The 26488-nt window shown below is 49.7% G+C and overlaps 1 protein-coding gene across 8 annotated transcripts in view; it reads right to left on the bottom strand.

Annotated features, from left to right (window-relative positions):
- jmjd1cb (jumonji domain containing 1Cb) overlaps positions 1 to 26488 on the bottom strand; it is a 181519-nt gene that overhangs the window by 38328 nt on the left and 116703 nt on the right. For 4 of the 8 annotated variants that reach the window (XM_076297813.1, XM_076297815.1, XM_076297818.1 and 1 more), the window contains 6 exons: positions 9834 to 9939; positions 8053 to 8177; positions 7095 to 7238; positions 5495 to 5539; positions 4193 to 4490; positions 530 to 2748 (listed from right to left, as the gene is read on the bottom strand). In XM_076297813.1, the coding sequence (XP_076153928.1) occupies positions 530 to 2748; positions 4193 to 4490; positions 5495 to 5539; positions 7095 to 7238; positions 8053 to 8177; positions 9834 to 9939 (2937 nt within the window). The remainder of the gene's footprint in view (positions 1 to 529; positions 2749 to 4192; positions 4491 to 5494; positions 5540 to 7094; positions 7239 to 8052; positions 8178 to 9833; positions 9940 to 26488) is intronic. The other 4 variants (XM_076297814.1, XM_076297819.1, XM_076297816.1 and 1 more) reach the window with 2 other exon arrangements.

Here is a 26488-nt window from a genome sequence, read left to right as displayed (position 1 = left end):
TTACGAAATCGCTGCTCTCTTGCTGTGAATGAATGGAATGTTCAATGCGATATGTGGAGTGATTACTAGCGGTAAAGTGTCCGAGTGGGAATGCCCTGGGATATCGCCCCTCACCGGTTCGTCCAATCAGATATTAAATTAATAGTTCCACTGGACCTAACTGGTGTCGTAAATCAACTTGATCGTAGCCTTTCTGATTGTAGCCTAGCCTAAAATGACAGCTCCGTAAGTGCCTAAAAGCAAACAGACCCGTTCTGATGAAATGCACTAAAGCCGATTACATCCAATTCAGTTCAAATAAATTAAAGGGGAAAATCCGGCCATTTTTAACCCCCCAAAAAAACGAGAATATCCGTCTTGGTCGAATCAATTTTTTCCGTTTTTTTTTGCTCCCCCCCCCCCCCAACACTGGGTGACCTTAAGAAAACAATTTGGGGTTAAAAATTGGCCGGATTTTCCCCTTTACATTGAACACATTTACACTGCAACACTTGGGAAGGGGTGGAGAGACACGTCGGACGGGACCTACCCTCCGCAGACTGCTGTCCGAGCTGACGGGCAGTCCGAGGCCTGGCGGGTAGGAATGGGGGCCGCCGTTGGGGTACGGCCAGATGATGGGGTAGAGGTTGTAGGGAGGCCCGCCGGGGCCCTGGTGCTGCGGCGGCAGGAACTGCTGCTGCTGGTGAGGGTGGTGATGCGCGGCGGCCGCCGCCAACGCCAGGTGCTGTCCAAGCCCCCCCGAGTCCACCCGCGAGTGGCCCCCCAACATCGAGGAGGGGAGCACGCTGGCCAGCAGGTGCTGGTGGTGCATGGAGTGGTGCGGGGGCGGAGCGTGGGGAGGGGGCGGGGCGTGCGGGTTCATGGAGGACGGCGGGAGCAGGTGGGAGGCGTGATGCGAGCCGGGCGTGAGGCAGGTGGCGTGGGACGAGCCGTGGAGCTGGTGCAGGTGCGAGTGCAAGTACGCTACGTGGTTGGCGGCGGCGGCGGCGGCGGCTGAGGGCTCCGATTCGGGCCGGACCAACGACGGGTCGCGGTAGACGGTGAAGTGCTCGTTCTTGTCGATGATCAGCGGGCTCTTGGTGAGCTCGCAGCGGCCCTGCACCGGCTTGAAGCTGGAGCGCAGAGGCGCCGGGGAGGGCGAGGGCTCTCTCTTGCAGACGCCGCGCCCAGACGAGGAGGAGGAGGGCGACGGCTCCCTCTTGCAGACGCCACGCGCAGACGAGGAGGAGGGCGACGGCGGGAAGCTGTTGTGGGTCAGGGCGTCCGGGTGTCTCTGCGCTTTGTGTTTGGACACCTCCGGAGACGTGTTGGGCCGCGGCTTGGACGACTCCAGCATGGCGACGGCGTGGGACTTGGACTTGGCCGGCAGCGCGTCCAGGGAGAGGCTAGCGTGGTGCGGCGCGTGGTGATGGAGGGGCTTGTGGAGCTCTGGCGAGGGGTTGTTGGGGTTGCCGTGCAGGCGGCCCTGGGGCTGGGGCTGCGGCTGGGGCTGCGGCGGCTTGGTGGCGTCCGGCGAGGGGCTCGGCCTCTGCGGCCGACGCGTCTCCTCGGCGATGGCGGCGCTCTTGATGCACGACGGCACGATGGCGGCGTACTGCTGCGCCGGAATCTTCTCCCGCTCGGCAAGCGCTGCCGCAGACTCGCTCTTAGCGGTCAAGGGCTGGATGACCTCTAGGTGGCTGAACTCCAGCTTTGCACCCTGGCCACGTACCACTTGTGGCTGGTGCATGTGGTGCAAATGGTGGTGGGGGTGATGGTGGTGGTGGTGGTGGTGTTGCTGTTGCTGATGCTGCTGCTGTTGCTGCTGCTGTTGATGCTGCTGCTGCTGCTGCTGTTGATTCTGTTGATGCTGCTGCTGTTGATGCTGCTGTTGCTCGTTCTCCCCTTTCCTGAGGTCCTGAGGCGTGGGGGTTAGCACCAAGTGTCTGGGCTCGGGTGTGTACCGCTCGGCCTTCTGGGACGCGAGCAAAGCCGACACGGCCTCCGAGCTCTCCCGCGAGCTGGGGTGCGTGCTGGCGTCCTCCGTGATGTCGATGACGCACAGTGACGGCTGCTTGGCCGTCTGCGAGCGCTGAGGGGTCGGAACCGTCAGGCTGTAGTGCTCCTTGGCCGGGCTCCTCACCGCACTCCTCATGTCCACGATGCAACCGCCACTGCTGCCGCCACTACCGCCGCCGCCGCCGCCTTGTGTTTCCGTGGTGACAGGGGTGGGGGCACTGGGATGCGGCGGCCGTGGCGACCGCGGCGACCTCCTCTCGTCCCGCCGCTCCCGCTCCCTCTCGCCCTCGGCCAGCTGCAGGGTCTCCACGGCGACCGCCGCCGCTTTGCTGCTCTTCTCCTCCGGCCGGAGACTGTCCCACGGCGACAGGCGACCGATCAGAGCCTGCTCTCGCTCGCGCTCCCTCTCCCGATGCTCCCGTTCCCGCTGCTCCCGATCGCGATCGCGATCCTCCTCCTGAGTCCTGGAGGACCGCTGTTCGGCCGGAGACGGCAGCTCCTCTTTAACGCCCTTCCCCCTCAGCTCGTTCTCCGAGCTGGGTTCCGAGGACGAAGAGGACGAGGAGGAGGAAGAGGAGGAGGAGTCGGCCGAGGCTCGCCCTCTCCTCTGCGAGTTCTCAGAGTCGCTGCTCTCCGACTGGTCCGAGGTTTCGGTCTTCAGACGCTTCAGCGCGCTGCTCTTCTTCCCGTCCTCCTCAACCTTACGCCTCCGGCTTGCCGTCTGCTTGCTCTTGCTCTTGGACGTGAAGTCTGAGAGGAAGAGGAGGAGAGGAAAGAGGAGGAGAGGAAAGAGGAGGAGAGGAAAGAGGAGGAGAGGAAAGAATTATGGGACCGTGCAAAAAGAGGAATCATTCCTTCACAAAATAGCTTGGGCTCAGGGTACAATGACAACTCCACAGAATACCTCTCAAAGGTTAGTCTGACTGTCAACTCTGCAGTGAAAATTCCTTTGTGGTTACAAAAAACCCTCTTTTTTTGCCAACAAAAGCTTCTCTGTGTGGAAAAGGTATGCGCATGCAGAAAAGAAAAATGTTTTTAAAGAAATCCCTGATGCAAATTGGGTTTTATTTTACTTCACAGGCTTATAGTCAGAGCGTATGTTTTTCTTCAACCATGTCTAAACCACAGGCAGAAAGAAAACGAACACATCCATGTAATTACAGCCTGCTGTGTTACCCATGTGGCTGTTCCAGGACTTAGGGTTAGGGTTTTAACCAGGGTTAGAGGTTTAAACTGAAGTGGCACAGGCCATAAGTAGAAAGCGGACCTTAAATAGATATGTCAAACAGTGAGAATAAAAACGGACGCCATGCTCCATTCAGTGCCCGTAAATCCAACGGTGAGTTAAAACGTGGAAATAGCGAACACGTTGTACAGAAGGACTGCGGAGAAGTTAATGGTTTTTAGTAGCACCCGAGGGGGAGAGAGGCAGGGTCTTAAGTGCTCCTAACCAAGACCATGATGTCATTCTCTAACGCACCCACCTCCCACCAACCCCCCCACCCCCCAGCCACCACCACCATTAAACGCTGATTGCGTTGTGAGTGCTGCTTTGGACAAGTGACAAATGGCCGCCCGTTTCAATTTATGCTCACTTAAAATGTCTCCATTTCTAAGCACGTCCGGTCTCAGTCAGGGCTCTTTGACAGACAGCGAGGGCGTCCATAAAGAATTTCAGCCAGAGCCGACTGACCAACAGCTCTGGTTTCAATTTTATTACCAAGGGCTAATTCACTTAAACACATTTAAGAGCCGAGGTCCGAGACTGGTTCGATGTTTAGTGCCACATTACATAATGGAGCTGCTTAAAACGGAATTCTCTGATTCAAACGAAATAAAGAATGTTTCCAGTATTTTCAAAAAGACGTGTCGCTGTATGGACCATAGTGATCTCATTCACCTGGCTACCTCACCTGGCTACAAACACCGCACTAATGTGAAATTACAGTGAAGCATCACAGTCAAAACAACAGTTCAAAATGGGTTGATTTATTAAGTTTTTGATGTCATTCACCTGGCTACTAATGCCGCACTAATGTGAAATTACAGTGAAGCACCAAAGTCAAAACAACAGTTCATAATGGGTTCATATATTACGTTTTTGCATTTTATCATATAGTTTGATAAATTCTGTAGATCTGTAAAGGTTGATGAGTATCCCATAGGCCCGGGGTGACGTTCACTCATACAGTACCTCCTCGTGTAGTGACGTCAGGCTTCTCCTCTTTGACCTTGCTGCTGTCGTCGTCGGGGACGCTGCTGTCTGAGCCCTTGCGCCGCGAGGAGCGCGAGCCTCGCTGTTGCCCCGGCGACGACTGCGGTTGTTGTTGTTGTTGCTGCTGCTGCTGCTGGTGCTGATGAGTTGGCTGCTGCTGCTGCTGGGCCTGCTGGGATAGCTGCTGCTGCTGGGATTGGCCAGCCTGCTTGGGGGTGGAGCTAGACGAGTTCATTACTGGTCTAGGGCTGTTAGCCTGGGCTCTTGTATAGTGACCCTACAGAAACAGGAGTAGATTGATGGATAGAGAGACAGATAGGTAGACAGAGAGATAAAAGGGAAAGATAACGCAGGAAGGAGAGAGAAAGAGCAAGAGAAACGACCTCGGTCAACCTCTCATAAGACACGACCAGGAAATGTGAGTGAATGTGCGTATGGAAGTCATGTCTGACTTATGACTGTCTACGATTGCTTCAAACACCAATCCGAAATCCACCATTATAAAATAAAAGGGGAAAAAATTACACCCCCAATAGCTGGTCTACAAACATACCCTGAAAAAATCACTATGCTATGGAAAAAAGTGCCTATGGGTCTCCATTGATCATGCTACCTGAGCTGTTGCAATTATTTTACTGTTTTAAGCTTTCTATTTAGGTTAGCTAATTTAGCCAAAAATGTACTCAGTGGCCTGCTGCCATCTTTGAAAATGGCATCCAACATGTCTTTGAAGTCTGGCCAAATTTTCACAAAGACGACATTATGGATGGCCACAAATTATGTTGTCCATGTGGATTGGCTGATCCTCCAAGCAGGAAATTGGCAGTTCCTCCACCAATCTACACAGACAACATACTTATGTGTAAACCAGTAATGTGGCACTTAATTGGCTTGTTTATGAAAATACTGTATGATCGGAAGAGAGTAGGCTACATTTCAGACGCCATTTTCAAAGATAGTGGTGACCAACTGGGATGCTAACTGGCTGGAGCTAATCCTCTAAACCCTGACCCACTGGTTTAAACTGGCAGCAGGCGCTATGCTAGCGCTAGCTCTACTGCCAGTGTTTAATAACTAGTGGCAGGCGCAACGCTAGCGCTAGCTATAATAACAAGTGTCAGGCGCAACACTAGCGCTAGCTATAATAACAAGTGTCAGGCGCAACGCTAGCGCTAGCTATAATAACAAGTGTCAGGCGCTACACTAGCGCTAGCTCTAATAACTAGTGGCAGGTGCTACGCTAGTGCTAGCTCTACTGCTAGGGTCTGAGGAGGCCAGTACCTGAGTGCCTCCTGCGGTGGTGGTGGGTCTCCCTCCTGACGTCTGCTTGCATATCCCCCATATAACAGATATTTTTTTAAAAAAGGGGAAACAAACAGAGGACACACAGTAGAGTAAACAAAATGGCAGAACAAGAGTGAGTCACAGAACTACGATTCTTTCTAGAAGACCCAAGGACTTTGGCTTTACTGTTCATTTAGGGTAAAAAAGGGGCAAAGGGAAAGCCAGCACATAAAACAAAGCACAAAGGACCTTTGAAGCTATCTACTGTACAAAAGTGAGTGTGTATTCAGCAGATGCAGACAAGAACATGAAAATACAAATGTAATGAACACAAACAGATAAAGCATGCAAAGTTTAACATTGGGGCTATGCGCGTGAATTATATCCTTATACAAAAAGGTCACGGATCATCTGAAGGATTAGGACACAAACTCACTATCTGGTGGGACCAGATATATTGTTTTTAACATAATTATCTTGAAGATAATTTGCTACAAGATAGCTGGACCATCCTTAAAAACGGTAGTACTTCTTAAACTATAACAAGTACAGTATAGTGGTAATTCTAAACTAGTGTGTCCTGTGGTATACTCTGATTGGAGGGGTTCTTGTGGGAAGTGGAGGGATGTGATTGGAGGGTTCTTGTGGGAAGTGGAGGGATGTGATTGAGAGAGGTGGACTACAGTGGCGGGTTATCTAGCGGACAAAGCACAGCAGGGGAGGGGATGGCAGCAAAGATTCCAGCTTTGCTCTCGACTCGCACACCACAGCACAGCTTCATGGCTGGATCTGGGCAGCACGTGGATCAGATCTGAACCACAACCAGCGGCAATCTGAGGCTACGTCCACACTATTGCGTTTTAGTTTAAAGTAATAGTCGTTTCACTTTTACTGCCGTTTACACCCTTTGTCCAAACTGCTCCAGGCCCCTTAACCTTTAAACAGGGGAGTTTTGAGCAGAGGACAGAGGATTCTATTCCGCAACAATGTAAGGTTCTAAAATTCTATGTAGAGCAAGATATCTAATTCTGGTTAAATTCAATGAACCCAGATATTCCTTAGAATTCCTTAGAAACCTTAGAAAAATTCCTGTGATGGTACTGGCCTAAGGTTTAAAACAGTGTTTTAGGGAAACTGCTGGCCCTGCTGGGGTTATTACAAAAATGTAATATTTTATGGTAATAATGTCGATGTTGCCTGAGTGGTTGTCGGGGCAGGGTGCAGAGTGGTGGTGGTAGCAGCAACAGCAGCAGCAGCAGGAGTGTGAAGCACAGGGGTGATGGGGGATTGGGGAGGTTATAGACCCTTTCAAGAGAGTTCCATTATCAGCATCATAGTTGGCCCCACAAGGCTTCCGTTTTAACATTCCATATGTTATCTTAATGCAGAGGAAGTAGATTGGGAACCAAATAGAACGTTCAGAGAACGTTCTGACAACATATGGTGATCATTTTTGGAATGGTTACAGTTTATTTTCCATTATTTCCTACATACTGGACCTTTAATGCAGAGGAAGTAGATTGGGAACCAAATAGAACGTTCAAGCATTGTTTTTGTTTTTATTGTTGAAAGGGTCTATAGAGAGTTCAGCACTTACGTGGGCTGTACTGCTGTTCTGGCTAGAGCGAGACCTGCGCCTGCATGTGATGCCGATGTTCTCTCCTTTCAGCAAAGAGTGGACGACGTCATCGAGAAAAGTCATCTGTACCATAGAGGGGTCCACATTCTGAGGTTCTAGTACCTGTAAAAAGGGATTACACACAGGAGGGCATGTTTCGGATAAGAGTTTCTTTGACTATGAAGATGGATGAGGGCATTCAGCGCAAGTCACCATGTCACCCTCAAAGAGAAGCTTGAAAAATGGCTTTCGCATCTGTGAACATGGTACTCATGAGGGTGCAGATGGTCCAATAACTGTGCATTCAATCGCAAAGTCACGCTTCAACAGCAGTTAAACAATGCAGCTTTTACGGGGACCCAAATTTGGTCATTTCCGCGATCCCAAACCCATCTCTCCCCTCTTTCCCTCTCGCGTCTTGTCACTCTTCACTGTCTTATTCAAATAAAGCTGAAAAGCTGAACAAATATACTTGAACATGGACCCGGGTTGCAGTCCGACCTGCGGTCATATACAGATCCCACCCAATCTCTCTCTTCCACTTACTTCCTGTTATTCCTTCACTATTTTATCACAACAGGCAAAAAGCCCCAACATATATACTTAAAAAATAGATTTACATTTATTAATTTGATTTTATCCAACACAACTTACTATTTAAGTTACAGTGCAGAGGAAACCTTAGCTAGGAATTACCACTGCATCTGTCAATACTAGTATTAAAGGATAGGATACATATAGTTGAATGGCAAAGACCCACCTGATCGTTCTCATCACCACCATAGTCTTATCCAAATAAAGCTATTATTGTAAAACATGCCTAGACTTATACCTGAAAAGCGAAAACCCACCTGATTGTTTATTACCACTGTGTACTTTAGGTAGAATGTACTGCTACTGTTTAAACCATGGAGGTATTACATAGAACTGGACCCACCTGATCGTTCATCACCACCATAGTGCGACTGAAGAGGTCGTGGTGGGTGATGATGCCTGTAAACCACTGAGTAGCCGAGTCCTGCCTATAAACGCGCACTCTGTAGCCATTTAACGAGTAGGGACCTGTAGAGGAGCAGATTATGTTTACGTATGCTTGTCAACAAGTATAAATCATAATTTTCAACACACACACACACACACAGTCACACACACAGTCACACACACACAGTCACACACACACACAAACATTTGTCTAATCTATGCACGCACAAAAAAAAAACAAAAAAAAACTAGTGAACGCTGCTTAACCCTCCCACTGGATTACATGCGATTTATGTTGCCCCTTTAAAACTGGAAGCAGATCTAAAGCTCCATGCTTGACCCCTGTCACCCCCCCAGGCCGCAGGCCCCAGTTTAAGGCCTCCACATAAATACATGTGCATGTCAGACTTTTTTAAAAGCCTGAATAATAGGGGAAATGAGCAGAAAGCACGGTCACAGGGGCTGTGAGAGAGAAAATGTGTGTGTGTGTGTGTGTGTGTGTGTGTGTGTGTGTGTGAGAGAGAGAGAGAGAGAAAATGTGCGTGTGTATGCGTGCATGAATGAGGAGAAGTGTGTGTGTGTGTGTGTGGACTGAGGTTGGCAGCCTTGGCAGCATTCCTAATGCGCCCGCGCCATGGTTGGTTCCTGCATGCCAGGCCATTTCCATTACCCCCCGCCCAGCGCTCTTTCATGTGGGCACGGCCATGCCCGCTGACCCCTGCTTGACTGGGCAGCCACTGTAGCCGTTGCATGTAACTCACAGGCAGGAAAACACACACGCGCGCGCACGCACGCGCACACACACACACACACACACACACACACACACACACACACACACACACACACACACACACACACACACACACACACACACACACACACACACACACACACAGAGCAACATGCACTCACAACATATCACAACAACATAATGCATTCAACCTCAACTACACACACAGTGCACGGAGTGATCAGATCTCAAAAAAGAAACACACACACACACACACACACACACACACACACACACACACACACACACACACACAAAAACAGGATTTGCTTTTTTTTCACCCCCGGTTGCACTCTTTTCCTTTCATTGAAAAAAAAAAGAAAATCTTTCTGGCTTCAGATTCTTTCCACTCGGTCCTCTATCCCCCTCGGCTGCCAAGTTCAACAATTATCCCTAATTGTGGGGCTGGAATTTCTGTTGTGGACCTTGTAAACAAGCACTTTTGCCAAGACCACCAGAACCCCTCCTCCCTCACCACCCCCACCACCAGAACCACTCCACCCCCCACTAACACCACCCCCACCAAAAACCACCAACCCAATCATGGAGTCTGCTACTGCCGGTGCCATGGAAGTGAGCGAGAGTGTGTGCGTGTTTGTGTCCACGTATGTGTGTGTGTGTGTTTGTGGACGTACTGTATGTGTATGTTTGTGTGTAAGTGAGTGTGTGTGTGTGTGTGTGTGTGTTTGTAAGGTGGGGCGTCCAAGAGCAAGAGCCACTGCCGCACGCACACACGCACGCACGCACGCACGCACGCACGCACGCACGCACGCACTACATGAGCGAGGGTTGCCCAAAGTACAGCCAGCTGTCTGCCCTGCTGTCTGGAGAAGAGAGGGAAGAGAGGGAAGAGAGGGAAGAGAGGGAAGAGACAAAGAAAAAAAGGAAAGGAAAGAAGGAAAAAAAAAAAGAAGGGAAGGACATGAAAGAGGAGAGTGGTTTACCTTGCATAAAAATTTCCTGAACCTTTTGGTCTTTGACCCAGGCTTTCACTTCTTCATGAAGCTGCTGGTTGTCCCTGAGAACAGGACTCAAGCTGTCTGCTTCATCCTGTGACATAGACAAAACACACACACACACACACACAGAGAGAGAGAGAGAGAGAGAGAGATGTATTTTAGACACATACACACAATAACAGCATAAAGGACAGACTGTACTTCCTTGGCACGGTGCAACACACTGCATATTATGCACAAATTCCGATGTACGTGGATGTACGTTGGACGGACACAGACACACACACACACACACACACACACACACACACACACACACACACACACACACACACACACACACACACACACACACACACACACACACACAGACATAAAAGCTATTCCCTACCTATTCCCATGGTGCAACACACCATACAATATCTAATACAATAGTTCAAATATTAATTTCTGGAATCAACACTGCTACAAGACAACACGCCAACACAACCACACTCAATCCACCATAATAACAGAATCAAGTAAGACAGCACAGATTAGCAGAAATTGTAAATATGTCAAATCTTGACCTGTGTGACCTAAATGCATTAAACTCAAATGTGTGAATTGACCTAAATATGTCAAAGCCTCTTTACTATAGTAACCCATATCACTATAACCCCCCCCCCCCCCCCAACCCCCACTTCCTTCAATATAAGCCATAATATTACACACCACAGAACAAATAGTAAAACAAGCTTACGGGTTAATGTGCAGAATTAAGTTGAGCAGAGTAGAGTACAGACGCAATGTAAACACACGGAGTATACATTTTTACATTCCTTCCTGGTTAGGAACCCACAGAAATCTGTTAAGCCTACAGATGCCCGTTCCATTCTGCACTGCCTACTCAGCAAGTCTGTACTGCAGCATTGGTTTGACTGTTGCGTTTTTATCTTTGGTGTCGTTTTGACTACTGTGTGAAGTTCAGCACAAGCTCGTTGCTCGTTTCGGGTGCACAACGGGGAAAGTCCAAACACTGTGGCCCTATGTAACGTAGCCGAGACCAAATAGCTGCTACTACGACCACAAACAAATACAAACAAACAAACAAACAAACAAACACATGACACGACAACACACACCAACTATCCACAAAGAGAACTGCGTCAGTAGAAGGGAAGAGAGATGAAAGAACAAGGGGAGATGTGTGTGTGTGTGTGTGTGGGGGGGGGGGGGGGGGGTGTTCGGTGGATGAACAGGGGCATAATGGGAAGGGGCTAGCTGAGACGGCTAATCAGAAGCGCTGCTCTCCCCGGAGTGAGTGGGATTGCCCTTGGCGGGGCCGCGTTTGATGTTCAGAGCGAGCGAGTAGTCGCGAGAATCTCCCTCCGGACACTCCCACGCGAAACACACACACACACACACACACACACACACACACACACACACACACACACACACACACACACACACACACACACACACACACACACACACACAAGCAGATAGATCATTCAGCTGGTGGTTCTGAAGGAAACTGATACCTGTAGAGCTTGCTGGCTTGTATGTCCAGCATGCTGAAGAGCACTATCAGGACTATCCCATTATTCCAGACTAGAGCACTATCAGGACTATCCCATTATTCCAGACTACAGCACTATCAGGACTATCCCATTATTCCAGACTGGAGCACTATCAGGACTATCCCATTATTCCAGACTAAAGTGTATAAGCTAAGCTAAAAACATCAACAGTGTTGCTCTTATCTAGTAGGGACTACACACAGTATACTGGATGAATTCAGACTGGCCCCATCCAACAACATGCAACAGAGTGAGTGCGTCAGGCAGATTTCTATTTTTAAAGGGCTGTTATTTCATGGATCCAGGATACTATGCATCCTGATAAAGTTCCTTTGGCCTTTGGAATTAAAATAGCCCCAACATAATCACATACCCTTCACCATACCTTCATTTCAGAATCAAATGACATATTTCAGAGCCTCACACAGACACACACACACACACACACACACACACACACACACACACACACACACACACACACACACACAGACACACACACACTGTGTGATCTCTACTTTTGAGGAAGACCTGCCGGGTTTGCTTGGCAGTGAGGTGAAAGGGATGTTTGTCATCATGCTGTGTTGTTCCATGTGGCAGCTGTTCCCTACAGGCCTTCATCTGTAGTCAGCCGTGTGTGTGTGTGTGTGTGTGTGTGTGTGTGTGTACACAGTTGGCAGAGGTCACTGTGGGTGAGAGGGGAAATCCGCCCACCACTTCCATTAATTGTTGCTGGTGATGAGGAATGGAAACACACTGGGCGGGAGGATGACCGTATTTACACAGTCTCTCTCAGCACGCCTTGCACACACACACACACACACACACACACACACACACACACACACACACACACACACAGTCTCTCTCAGCACGCCTTGCACACACACACACACACAGTCTCTCTCAGCACGCCTTACACACACACACACATACACACTGTCCATCTCCGCATGCTCTATGCTCTATACACATACTGTACATACACACATACAAACACACACAGTCTTTCTCAGAACGCCTTACACACACACAGTCTCTCTCAGCACGCCTTACATTGACACACACATACACACAGTCCATCTCCGCACGCTCTACACACACACACACACACACACGGTCTCTCTCAGCATGCTTTACATATAAACACACAAGCTTCACACACATATAAAGACAAACACACACACACACCAAGCAGACTCCTTTTGTAGGCAACTCCTTCGGCAATTCCCGGTCACACCTTGTGTCACACATGGCAGGGAGTATGAAAGGGAGGGAGTGTTGTGTGTGTTTGTTTGTGTGTGTGTGTGTGTGTGTGTGTGGGGGGGGGGGGTATAATCCGTCCTATCCATACCGTCTGTCCACATTCCCAGGTACACACACATACACAAGTTAGGCCACTCCTCACACTGGTTTCAAACTCTCACACACACATCTCTGTCATTCACACACACACACAGGCCATCAATCATCGCGAGGCAGGAAACCGTCTGAAACTAGCCGTGCAGGAACCATTGCATCATCTTTAAAAACTCAGCCCTGAAGAGGGAGTGTTATGTTCAGCTCAAGGTCACTAGCCCACCATACCCACCTACACACACACACACACACACACCTACACCTAGTACACACACACACACACACACGTGATGAGGTACACACAGATAGAGACTCACACTGTCACCGTGGCAACCTGAGCTCCTTGGCAGTAGGCAGCGTGTGATGCTCTTCAGACAGATACGTTCAGCTCACGCCTCAGCCCAGGACGCATTCCGAAGACGACACACACTCTCACTATTCAGGGCTTCTCTCCGCCTCCATGGCTCGGGCTCTCTGTACTTCTATCTTTCTCTCGTCCTTGATTTCTGCGTCCCACTCTCAGTCAATCTGTTTCTCTCTCTCTCCCCCCCCCCTCTCTCTCTCTCTATCTCACTCTCTCTCTCTCTCTATCTCACTCTCTCTCTCTCTATCTCACTCTCTCTCTGTCTCTCCTTCCGTTTCTGCTGTCAAGTTCCGTGTCGGCTAGACCAAGTGCGGAAGATGACAAAACCCCACCTTTCTCTCCAGTTTCAAAACCCCACCTTTCTCTCCAGTTTCTCTCCAGTTTCTCACTGCGCCAGCACTATGTCAGAGGCCTATGCGGTGAGACACATCACCACAAACGGAAACTGAATCTCTCTCTCTCTCTCTCTTTCTCTCTCTCTATCTCTGCCCTGTTTTGTGTAGTCACTTCCTTTTCCCCTCCAAATGACCCTGCTGTTTCTCCCCGTCTTACTCATACTAACACACACACACTACACATAGTTACTCACTCAAACACATTCTTTTGCACTGGGACACACACACATTCACTGACATGTCGCACATTCTTACTCAATCATACTCCTTTTTTGGACTCAAATACACACACACACACACACACACACACACACACACACACACACACACACACACACACACACACACACACACACACACACACACACACACACACACACACACACACACACACACACACACACACACACACACACACACACACACACACACACACACACACACACACACAGCTATTTTAAGGCTCTAAACCGGTAAGACATGAAGTGAGGGAGGACAGAGGAAAACAGAAACCTTGATTTCTTCATGTGTCTCATGGCCTGTTTACCTCTCCTATCCACCTAAATATCTCTCCCAGGGCACACAAGGCCTGTGTGTGTGTGTGTGTGTGTGTGTGTGTGTGTGTGTGTGTGTGTGTGTGTGTGTGTGTGTGTGTGTGTGTGTGTGTCTGTGTGTGTGTGTGTGTGCTTTTTTTCCTTTTCCTTTTACAAATAAAATCAGTGCTCCTCTTCTCATTGCATTACTGCATTACCTCTTCCACGTGATAGAGGGAGGCTCCAATGCCAACAAGAAACATGAGTCAATAATGACCTCTCTCTCTCTCTCTCTCTCTATAATGAAAGAGAGAGGATGCCGTGTGTGACCCTCTTAAGCCGACTGTGGAAGTGTGGTGTGAATATTGCTTGACCTTGTGTGATAAAACCACACAATATATAACCGTGTTTGTTTACTAGTCTCAAAAGGGGTTACCATGGCAGCATGGTTTCCCCAATCTCATTCTTGCTTTCCTCTCTTCTGCCATCACACCTCCTCCTTCCTTCCTCCCTCTCTCCCTCCCTCTCTCCCTCTCTTTGGCAGCTCATGCTTCTTCACATTTTCCTCGAAGAATGGTGCAGATGCACTCTTCCCCTCTCTCTTTCCTATGAAGGCCCCCCTCTCTCTCTCTCTCCCCCTCCCTCCCTCCCTCCTTCTCTCTCTCTCCCTCCCTCCTTCTCTCTCTTCCTGGAAAGGCCTCCCATCCATCACTGTCAGTGGGGTGTCAGGGGGCCTTCTGCACGGAGTTCGCTCCCAGCCAAGTGCACTCTCACGCGGGCGGAGGCCTGAGGGCTTAGGGGAGGGAGGGAAGGAGGGAGAGAGAGAGAGAGAGAGAGAGAGAGAGAGAGAGAGGGAGGGAGTGAGAGAGAGAGAAGATAAAGAGGGAGTGAGAGAGGGAGAGAGAGAGAGAGGGAGGGAGGGAGAGAGGGAGGGAGGTGGTGCTGTTCTGTTCTGCGGGTGGAGGAGGGAGGGTTGGAGGTGCTGGCGGATCCGAAGTGTTTCCAGACTCCAAACTCTGACCCAGTTTCAGCAGTGGGGACGAGGAGGGCCTGGCTGGGGCTTCCTGTGCAAGGCCAGAGGAGCGCAGGACTGCCCTGGGAAAGACACTGACCTGTGCTCACTCGTGCATATGCACACACACACACACACACACACACACACACACTCACACACACACACACACACGCACGCACGCGCACACACGCACGCACGCACGCACACACACGCACCTACAAAAACATACACACCAATCCTTGCATAAATAACACACACCTACAAAAACACACACCCGTCTCATAACGTGCATACACAAACTTTGTACCTGAAACCAGCCCATATAAACAGGAACACTACAGATACAGAAACACAAGCACATGCTCAGACACGCATCACACACACCTGGGTAAGACGCACAAACGTGTATGAGTGTGTATAAACATCACACACACACCTGGGTAAGACGCACAAACGTGTATGAGTGTGTATAAACATCACACACACACCTGGGTAAGACGCACAAACATGTATGAGTGTGTACACGCTCATCACAGCCGAGAAAAGCAAAGCTTCTGGCACTGTTTTTAGTGCTGCTTTCTCAGTCGGCCTCCCGGGTACACCTGCCAGATATGTTCTAGTACACACCCTGCTGAAACCACTACAGAGCAGCAGGCACACACACAATCCCCCCTTCCTATTCGTCGCTGTGCTGCTATTTTTGCCACACATACATACACACACACACACACACACACACACACACACACACAAACATCACACACACACACAGTATGTTGTCCCTTCCTATTCCCTTCGCGATTAGAACATAATGCCTATTTGGCGAGACTGCTTCCTTCATTACCCACAATCCACCCCACCCACCCCCCCACTTAATCACGGGTCGGAAGCCTTCCGGAGAGTTCCGGAGCATAAATAAAGACAATGGATGTGTGTGCTGAGGGCCTGGGCGAACCTGGGTGACCTATGCACAGGAGTGGCAGCCGCTTAGCAGACAGCTGCTGTTAGTCATCTTTTACGGCCGGCCATTACACAAGAGGAGCAGGCCAGGCCTTTGCTCTCATTCGCCCTCTTTCTCTCTCTCTCTCGCTCTTTCTCTCGCAAACGGGCAGATGGGTTAACGCTAACGCACATCTTGGAATTCAATAACAAATACAAGGGTACTAAAAAAAAACAACAGACACACACACACACACACACACACACACACACACACAGACACAGACAGAGACGCTAAGTCCTCACGAAAGGGACAAGGAGGCTAACACACATCAAGGAAAGTATAATATTATGCAGGTACACAGACACAGACACACACACACACACAGGTCTAATTTGTGCAGTGTGTTCTGCAGCTGAGGCTGAAAGCGCAGGCTAGTAAATGAAGTTACCGGGGGAATCGATACGGTGCGTCTGCGGTCTGAGGAGTCCCCTGTCCAAGCTGGAAAAACACAGTGGGGGGGACCGGCCAATGGAATTACTGGGGGTTCATTAAGACAGATGGAGGGGAGCCAGAGGTTGCTGCTGGGGTGTGTGTGTGTGTGTGTGTGTGTGTGTGTGTGTGTGTGGTGGTAGCGGTGGGATAGAGCTCACTTGAAGGCAGCTGCTGCACTTGACTGAGCGGCCTTATTAGCATTCCGCTGCTAGCCTCCAATACCAGCCAACCCCCCACCGCAGCACAGCGGACAGAGACGAGGTGTGTGTGTCTGTGTCTGTGTGTGTGTGCGCGTGCGCGTGTGCGTGTGCGTGTGTGCGCGTGTGTGTGTGATTTCTCCAAGGGCAAGATGAGGTGCGACACACACAGGCCTCTCCACAGAGGACAAAGCCCCTGGTGTGTGACATTAATGTGTCCCCCACCCCCAACCCTCCACCAACCGCCAGTGACTCATGGTCACCATGGACACCTACCATGTGCCAGCCGCCTGCCACACGTGTCAAGGTGAGCCAGGGGGCTGCCACCACGGCAACCAAACAACAACGCTATCAGAACCCCCACACCACACAGCAACCAAACAATAACACTATCAGAACCCCATCACCACAGCAACCGAACAGCTCTCAGCTATCAGAACCCCATCACCACAGCAACCGAACAGCTCTCAGCTATCAGAACCCCATCACCACAGCAACCGAACAGCTCTCAGCTATCAGAACCCCATCACCACAGCAACCGAACAGCTCTCAGCTATCAGAACCCCATCACCACAGCAACCGAACAGCTCTCAGCTATCAGAGCCCCATCACTACAGCAACCGAACAGCTCTCAGCTATCAGAGCCCCATCACCACTAGGGGTGTCACGATTCTCCAAATCCTCGATTCGATGTAATTTTCGATTTTAAAGTCACGATTCGATTCGATTTTCGATCTTTTTAAAATATTACTATTAATGCATTCCTTATATGTTATTTACTCTTTTTGGCCTTTTCTTTTTCGGGGGGCTTTTATTTTGAAACCGATTTGAAACCGTTCCAACCGCAAGGTTGTAATGTAAACAGAACTAACATTAGGCTAAAACAGAGACGTGAACATGGTAAAATGAAACAACACAGAATGTTAATTTCATTGTTTCAGCACACTCCGAAGAGACCCAAGGTTAGTGTTCATGGAATATGTACTTATAAATGTGCATTTTAAGCCTTAAAGTAACTTTGGACTGTAATTAGACCATCTTTTCACTTGCTAAGTTGAGTAGGCTAAGTTAGTTTTAATTGACGTGAATGAACGAATACTTCCACACCGGTGATTTCAAAGTAGCAAGAGGGGCTTTGATTTCAGTAGGTTGATGTGTAGGCCTATATTTTAACTGGCTGCAGCTTAAAATTAGAGGAGTGTTGACGCTGCAGTTCAGCACGTGCATGTGTGTTTGTGCGTCTTGTCATACATGCTGGACGTGACATTGGGGGTGTGGCTGCATCGTCGATTCTACTTTTAAGTTCGAAGTTCGAGATTGAGATGTAATTTCGATCGATTTCGAAATAAAATCGAAATCGTGACACCCTTAATCACCACAGCAAGCGAACAGCTCTCAGAGCCCCATCACCACAGCAACCGAACAACTCTCAGCTATCAGAGCCCCATCACCACAGCAAGCGAACAGCTATCAGAACCCCATCACCACAGCAACCGAACAACTCTCAGCTATCAGAACCCCATCACCACAGCAACCGAACAGCTCTCAGCTATCAGAACCCCATCACCACAGCAACCAAACAGCTCTCAGCTATCAGAGCCCCATCACCACAGCAACCGAACAGCTCTCAGCTATCAGAGCCCCATCACCACAGCAACCGAACAACTCTCAGCTATCAGAGCCCCATCACCACAGCAACCGAACAGCTATCAGAACCCCATCACCACAGCAACCGAACAACTCTCAGCTATCAGAGCCCCATCACCACAGCAACCGAACAACTCTCAGCTATCAGAGCCCCATCACCACAGCAACCGAACAGCTATCAGAACCCCATCACCACAGCAACCGAACAACTCTCAGCTATCAGAGCCCCATCACCACAGCAACCGAACAACTCTCAGCTATCAGAGCCCCATCACCACAGCAACCGAACAACTCTCAGCTATCAGAGCCCCATCACCACAGCAACCGAACAGCTATCAGAACCCCATCACCACAGCAACCGAACAACTCTCAGCTATCAGAGCCCCATCACCACAGCAACCGAACAACTCTCAGCTATCAGAACCCCATCACTACAGCAACCGAACAGCTATCAGCTATCAGAGCCCCATCACCACAGCAACCGAACAGCTATCAGAACCCCATCACCACAGCAACCGAACAACTCTCAGCTATCAGAACCCCATCACCACAGCAACCGAACAGCTATCAGAACCCCATCACCACAGCAACCGAACAACTCTCAGCTATCAGAACCCCATCACCACAGCAACCGAACAACTCTCAGCTATCAGAACCCCATCACTACAGCAACCGAACAGCTATCAGCTATCAGAGCCCCATCACCACAGCAACCGAACAGCTATCAGAACCCCATCACCACAGCAACCGAACAACTCTCAGCTATCAGAACCCCATCACCACAGCAAACGAACAGCTATCAGAACCCCATCACCACAGCAACCGAACAACTCTCAGCTATCAGAACCCCATCACCACAGCAACCGAACAACTCTCAGCTATCAGAACCCCATCACTACAGCAACCGAACAGCTATCAGCTATCAGAGCCCCATCACCACAGCAACCGAACAGCTATCAGAACCCCATCACCACAGCAACCGAACAACTCTCAGCTATCAGAACCCCATCACCACAGCAACCGAACAGCTATCAGAACCCCATCACCACAGCAACCGAACAACTCTCAGCTATCAGAACCCCATCACCACAGCAACCGAACAACTCTCAGCTATCAGAACCCCATCACTACAGCAACCGAACAGCTATCAGCTATCAGAGCCCCATCACCACAGCAACCGAACAGCTATCAGAACCCCATCACCACAGCAACCGAACAACTCTCAGCTATCAGAACCCCATCACCACAGCAACCGAACAGCTATCAGAACCCCATCACCACAGCAACCGAACAACTCTCAGCTATCAGAACCCCATCACCACAGCAACCGAACAACTCTCAGCTATCAGAACCCCATCACTACAGCAACCGAACAGCTATCAGCTATCAGAGCCCCATCACCACAGCAACCGAACAGCTATCAGAACCCCATCACCACAGCAACCGAACAACTCTCAGCTATCAGAGCCCCATCACCACAGCAACCGAACAACTCTCAGCTATCAGAGCCCCATCACCACAGCAACCGAACAGCTATCAGAACCCCATCACCACAGCAACCGAACAACTCTCAGCTATCAGAGCCCCATCACCACAGCAACCGAACAACTCTCAGCTATCAGAGCCCCATCACCACAGCAACCGAACAGCTATCAGAACCCCATCACCACAGCAACCGAACAGCTATCAGAACCCCATCACCACAGCAACCGAACAGCTATCAGAACCCCATCACCACAGCAACCGAACAACTCTCAGCTATCCGAACCCCATCACCACAGCAACCGAACAACTCTCAGCTATCAGAACCCCATCACTACAGCAACCAAACAGCTATCAGCTATCAGAGCCCCATCACCACAGCAACCGAACAGCTATCAGAACCCCATCACCACAGCAACCGAACAACTCTCAGCTATCAGAACCCCATCACCACAGCAACCGAACAACTCTCAGCTATCAGAACCCCATCACTACAGCAACCGAACAGCTATCAGCTATCAGAGCCCCATCACCACAGCAACCGAACAGCTATCAGAACCCCATCACCACAGCAACCGAACAACTCTCAGCTATCAGAACCCCATCACCACAGCAACCGAACAGCTATCAGAACCCCATCACCACAGCAACCGAACAACTCTCAGCTATCAGAACCCCATCACCACAGCAACCGAACAACTCTCAGCTATCAGAACCCCATCACTACAGCAACCGAACAGCTATCAGCTATCAGAGCCCCATCACCACAGCAACCGAACAGCTATCAGAACCCCATCACCACAGCAACCGAACAACTCTCAGCTATCAGAACCCCATCACCACAGCAACCGAACAGCTATCAGAACCCCATCACCACAGCAACCGAACAACTCTCAGCTATCAGAACCCCATCACCACAGCAACCGAACAACTCTCAGCTATCAGAACCCCATCACTACAGCAACCGAACAGCTATCAGCTATCAGAGCCCCATCACCACAGCAACCGAACAGCTATCAGAACCCCATCACCACAGCAACCGAACAACTCTCAGCTATCAGAACCCCATCACCACAGCAACCGAACAGCTATCAGAACCCCATCACCACAGCAACCGAACAACTCTCAGCTATCAGAACCCCATCACCACAGCAACCGAACAACTCTCAGCTATCAGAACCCCATCACTACAGCAACCGAACAGCTATCAGCTATCAGAGCCCCATCACCACAGCAACCGAACAGCTATCAGAACCCCATCACCACAGCAACCGAACAGCTCTCAGAACCCCATCTCTGTCTGTCAATCTCTCTCCCTTACCACCCCTCTGTGTTCACTCTTGTTCCTTTGTTCGCTCTCTCTCCATCTCACTTCACCTCTCTCTCCATCTCACTTCACCTCTCTCTCTCTCTCTCTCTCTCTCTCCATCTCACTTCACCTCTCTCCATCTCACTTCACCTCTCTCCATCTCACTTCACCTCTCTCTCTCTCTCTCTCTCTCTCCATCTCACTTCACCTCTCTCCATCTCACTTCACCTCTCTCCATCTCACTTCACCTCTCTCTCCATCTCACTTCACCTCTCTCCATCTCACTTCACCTCTCTCCATCTCTCTCTCTCTCTCCATCTCACTTCACCTCTCTCCATCTCACTTCACCTCTCTCCATCTCACTTCACCTCTCTCCATCTCACTTCACCTCTCTCCATCTCACTTCACCTCTCTCTCTCTCTCTCTCTCTCTCCATCTCACTTCACCTCTCTCCATCTCACTTCACCTCTCTCCATCTCACTTCACCTCTCTCTCTCTCTCTCTCTCTCTCCATCTCACTTCACCTCTCTCCATCTCACTTCACCTCTCTCCATCTCACTTCACCTCTCTCCATCTCACTTCACCTCTCTCCATCTCACTTCACCTCTCTCCATCTCACTTCACCTCTCTCTCCATCTCACTTCACCTCTCTCCATCTCACTCTCTCTCTCCATCTCACTTCACCTCTCTCCATCTCACTTCACCTCTCTCCATCTCACTCTCTCTCTCCATCTCACTTCACCTCTCTCCATCTCACTTCACCTCTCTCCATCTCACTTCACCTCTCTCCATCTCACTTCACCTCTCTCCATCTCACTCTCTCTCTCCATCTCACTTCACCTCTCTCCATCTCACTTCACCTCTCTCCATCTCACTTCACCTCTCTCCATCTCTTCACCTCTCTCCATCTCACTTCACCTCTCTCCATCTCACTTCACCTCTCTCCATCTCACTTCACCTCTCTCCATCTCACTTCACCTCTCTCCATTCCTCTTTGTTGATCGTGCTTTCTCGCTCTCTCATTCGCCCTCATCTCTCTCTCTCTCTCCATCTCACTTCACCTCTCTCCATTCCTCTTTGTTGATCGTGCTTTCTCGCTCTCTCATTCGCCCTCATCTCTCTCTCTCTCTCTCTCCCTCCATCTCACTTCACCTCTCTCCATCTCACTTCACCTCTCTCCATTCCTCTTTGTTGATCGTGCTTTCTCGCTCTCTCATTCGCCCTCATCTCTTTCTCTCTCTCTCTCTCTCTCTCTGGTTCGCCCTCATCTCTCGCTCTCTCTCTCTCCCACATTCACCCTCATCTCTCTCTCTCTCTCTCCCGCATTCACCCTCATCTCTCTCTCTCTCTTTCTCTCTCTGTCGTTCGATCTCATCTCTCTCTCTGAGGAGTCCGCTGCCTTTGTTCGTTTCTACAACCTGACCGATGCAGGTGGTGTATCACTCCGGTTTCAATTCCTCATGCACATGCTGATACGACACACACACACAGTCACCAGAAACCGAATGCCTTCTCATTTAGCGGATCAATTTCACATCTGGCGTGCTGTGAGCTCTGTGCCATTTCCTGTCTTGGGTATTTGCCTGTGTTGGTGATTACTGTAAAGGGATATTTTTATCAGAAATGAAAACACAGACACACACACCCACATCCCCCACACACACGCATGCATAGTGTCAAGAACTGACAAAACCTGAACAAACTACTCTGACACACACACAGAAAAAAAAAACCCTTCCACACCAAAAAGAAATAACACTGATAAACACCCAAACACTATGATGTGTGTGACAAAATCCCACAGTTGCCTTTGATGCCTATAATGACTTTGACCACCAAGGTATCTGCCTCACAAGGCACACCACATAGAGAGACAGAAAGAGAAAGAGAGAGAGAGAGAGAGAGAGAGAGAGATAGAGAGAGAGAGAGAAGAGTTAGCAAGCGAGCAAGAAAAAGAGTGAGCGAGAGAGAGAGAGGAGGAAGTGATGGAGTTAGAAGCAGTGTGGGGGAGAGAGAGAGAAAAAGAGTGAGCGAGCGAGTGAGAGAGAGAAAAAGAGTAAGTGAGAGAGAGATAGAGAGAGAGAGGAGAAAGTGATGGAGCGAGAAGCTGTGTGGGAGAGAGAAGGGTGTGAAGGATAATAAGGGGAGGAGGGGGGGGGCATTTCAGTGGGGAACAAAAGGATGCTCTGGGAATCTGTAAACAGCTCCATACTCCAGCGGAGGATGCGTTACCATGGATGTGGGCAGCGGAGGAAGAGAGAGAGCTGACACCACTCTTGCATCAGACAGATCGAGAGAGGGGGGGGGGTGAGAGAAAGAGAGAAAGAGAAAGAGAAAGAGAGAGATGGGAGACAGAGAGAATAGCAAAGAGAGAGATAGCAAGACAAAGATGGCAAGGGCGAGAGAGGGAGAGAGAGAGGTAGAGAGAGAGGGAGAGAGAGTGAGAGAGAGAGAGTGAGGGAGAGGCAAAACAGTGTGAGGGAGGGAGAGAGAGAGAGAGAGAGAGAGAGAGAGAGAGAGAGAGACGGACAATGACCGCGTGAGTGAGGGAGCGCGAGAAGAGAAGGGCAGCAAAGTGACTCAGAGCGTCTCGGCCAGAGGCGGGCAGGGACGAGATGTACCTGTAATTTCCCTTGCAGCCCTGACCGGCTCATAAAAGCTGGTTCTTGCAGCCCTGACCGGCTCATAAAAGCTGGTTCTGCGAGGACATTTTGACCGTGACAATTCCACCGAGAGAACAGAGAGGCAGGGAGAGAGCGGCAGGCGAACATCACAGGAGGAAAGAAAGACGGGGAAAAAAGGACAAGCAAAAAAACAATAACAACAAAAACAACAACCCCTCCAACCCACCTTCGCCACTATATACGGACGACAACATCCACGTTTTTTTTTTTTTAAAGATCTGGGATGCAGTAGTGTGTTGTCATGGCAACGCAGAGTGTTTGGTGTGTGAAAATGGCTTGTTGCCGGGGCCGACCAAACTGCCTAGGTTCTTCCACAGGAATAGAGGGGGCTGTTGCTAGGGTAATGCAATCTCTGGAGCGGTAACGTAATATATAGCTGGGCACTGTCAGGACAGGGTGTGTGGCTCGAGTAATGCAACCCAGATGGCGTGTGTGTGTGTGTGCGCACAGACAACATGCTGGCAGCATACCCAGATATGCCAAGGTCTGGGAATGAGAGAGAGAGAGAACGAATGTGTGTGTGTGTGTGTGTGTGTTTGAGGGACAAACTGCCAGCTCAGACATTTGAGGCTCTACAGCGTGTCTGTACTGGATGAGATGGATATGAAGAGAGCAAGCCCTCCATGGGGGGCATCACATCTGAAAACATACTCATACATACACATATGCGAAATGGAAAAGGTGACCTGTACTGAATTGTGTGTGTGTGTGTGTGTGTGTGTGTGTGTGTCTGGAGGACACAGAGAGGACGCTTTGTCCGAGTGGTGAGAGCCAGGCTGTCAGCTGTGCTGCTCTGAGGGGGTCTGTGCACAGACATGGCAGCTGCAGCTACACCTCTCAACACACACACACACACACACACGCACACACACACAAACACGCATAGACACATACACACACACACGCACGTACACACACACATGCATAGACACATACAATACCTACACACACACTAGCACTCACTCAGAGACTCAGAGACACACACACACAAACACACACTTACTGTAGACACTAGGCTTAAAAGATTTCCCAATACTGACAATGGACATTATAATGGGAGTGTTTAAGTGAAGTACTGGGGATCCTAATATGTTCAACACCCACAACCACAGACCAGTAAAACACACAAACACCTCAAGCTTACTGCACATAGAATACAATAACACACACACACACACACACACACACACACACACACACACACACACACACACACACACACACACACACACACACACACACACACACACACACACACACACACACACACACACACACACACACACACACACACACACACACACACACACACACACACACACACACACCAAACAGACCCTGAAACAAACACAACCTACAGTACACAATGCACACCAGTCAGAGCACACAAACACAGCCTACCACATATGTGTGGGTGTGTGTGTGTGTGTGTGTGTGTGTGTGTGGGTGTGCGATGTGATCCCTGTTTATGTACAGTCATGGCTGAATTTGTTGGTACCCTTACAGATTATTTTTAGTGTTACCCATGTTGTGAAATAACTGTAGGACCCGTGTCAGTGTGTGTGTGTGTGTGTGTGTGTATCTGGCAATGCACCCAGTGACACAGGCCTAGGCCTGGTGTATCTACTGAGACATGGTGGGGGCTGTTTTCAATATTTGTGCCAGGGTATGTTTAGAGTGAGTGTGTGTGTGTGTGTGTGTGTGTGTTGTGTGTCTAGACATGCAGGATCATACTACATGATCTTATCCATGATTCAGAATGCAGTATTCAGATGCAGCATGACAAAAGGTTGAGTCACACCCCCCCCCCCCCCCACACACACACACACACACACACACACAGAGTGACAACCCTGAACAGCACTCAAGACAATATTGGGTTTTTCAGTGGCCTTGTTCGTAATACACATGTTTTCCTTCATGACAGAGGGCATCTTAGTCATATATGGGTAGAAATCAGGCACGCACACACTCACTCACACACACACGCACACACTCAAACATACACACACAGTTCCCTCTGTTACTGAGTCAGAATTCTCCTGAGCCACTTCCAACGGGAGCGCTCAGTTTTTCCCCCCATCCAACCGCACACACACATGCACACACACACACACACACACACACACACACACACACATACACACATACACACCTTAGCTACAGTGGTTCTCCTGGCCTCACGAACAGTGGTTCCATTGTACCGTTTATGCCAAACAGATTGCCGAGCTCTCACCACACACACCAACACCCTCTAATCCCAACGCCTAGTCACACACACACACACACACACACACACACACACACACACACACACACACACACATTCGGCTCCAAACCTGAGGTGAAGAGTGAGTGAGCAGTGGAAAAACAGGGAATGTCACACACTCCATCAAACACACGTACACACACACACACACACACGTGGCCAGGTCATCCTTCCTTTCAGCCCTCCACCCAAGGGCAGTTGCAACCTGACCATGGCCATGACTAAGGCTCGCCGACCACCTTGCCCATTCTAGTTTTATTTAGGAGAGGGAAAAGCATTTGACAACTATATCCTACATTCCTGGTCCCAGCGCTGGTCAGGTCAACCAGTAAGGGGGTAAGAGAATGTTCTGGATCACATAGAAGGAGAAGTGACACACGCACACA

Source organism: Alosa pseudoharengus, unplaced genomic scaffold, assembly GCF_046254945.1.
Source record: "Alosa pseudoharengus isolate Yale_2024_CS ecotype anadromous, Long Island Sound unplaced genomic scaffold, YU_APseudo_1.1 YU_APseudo_1.1_scf_21, whole genome shotgun sequence".
NCBI classification, from domain to species: domain Eukaryota; kingdom Metazoa; phylum Chordata; class Actinopteri; order Clupeiformes; family Clupeidae; genus Alosa; species Alosa pseudoharengus.
The sequence above is the reverse complement of the archived record's forward strand: the minus strand, read 5'-3'. Positions and strand labels throughout refer to the sequence as shown.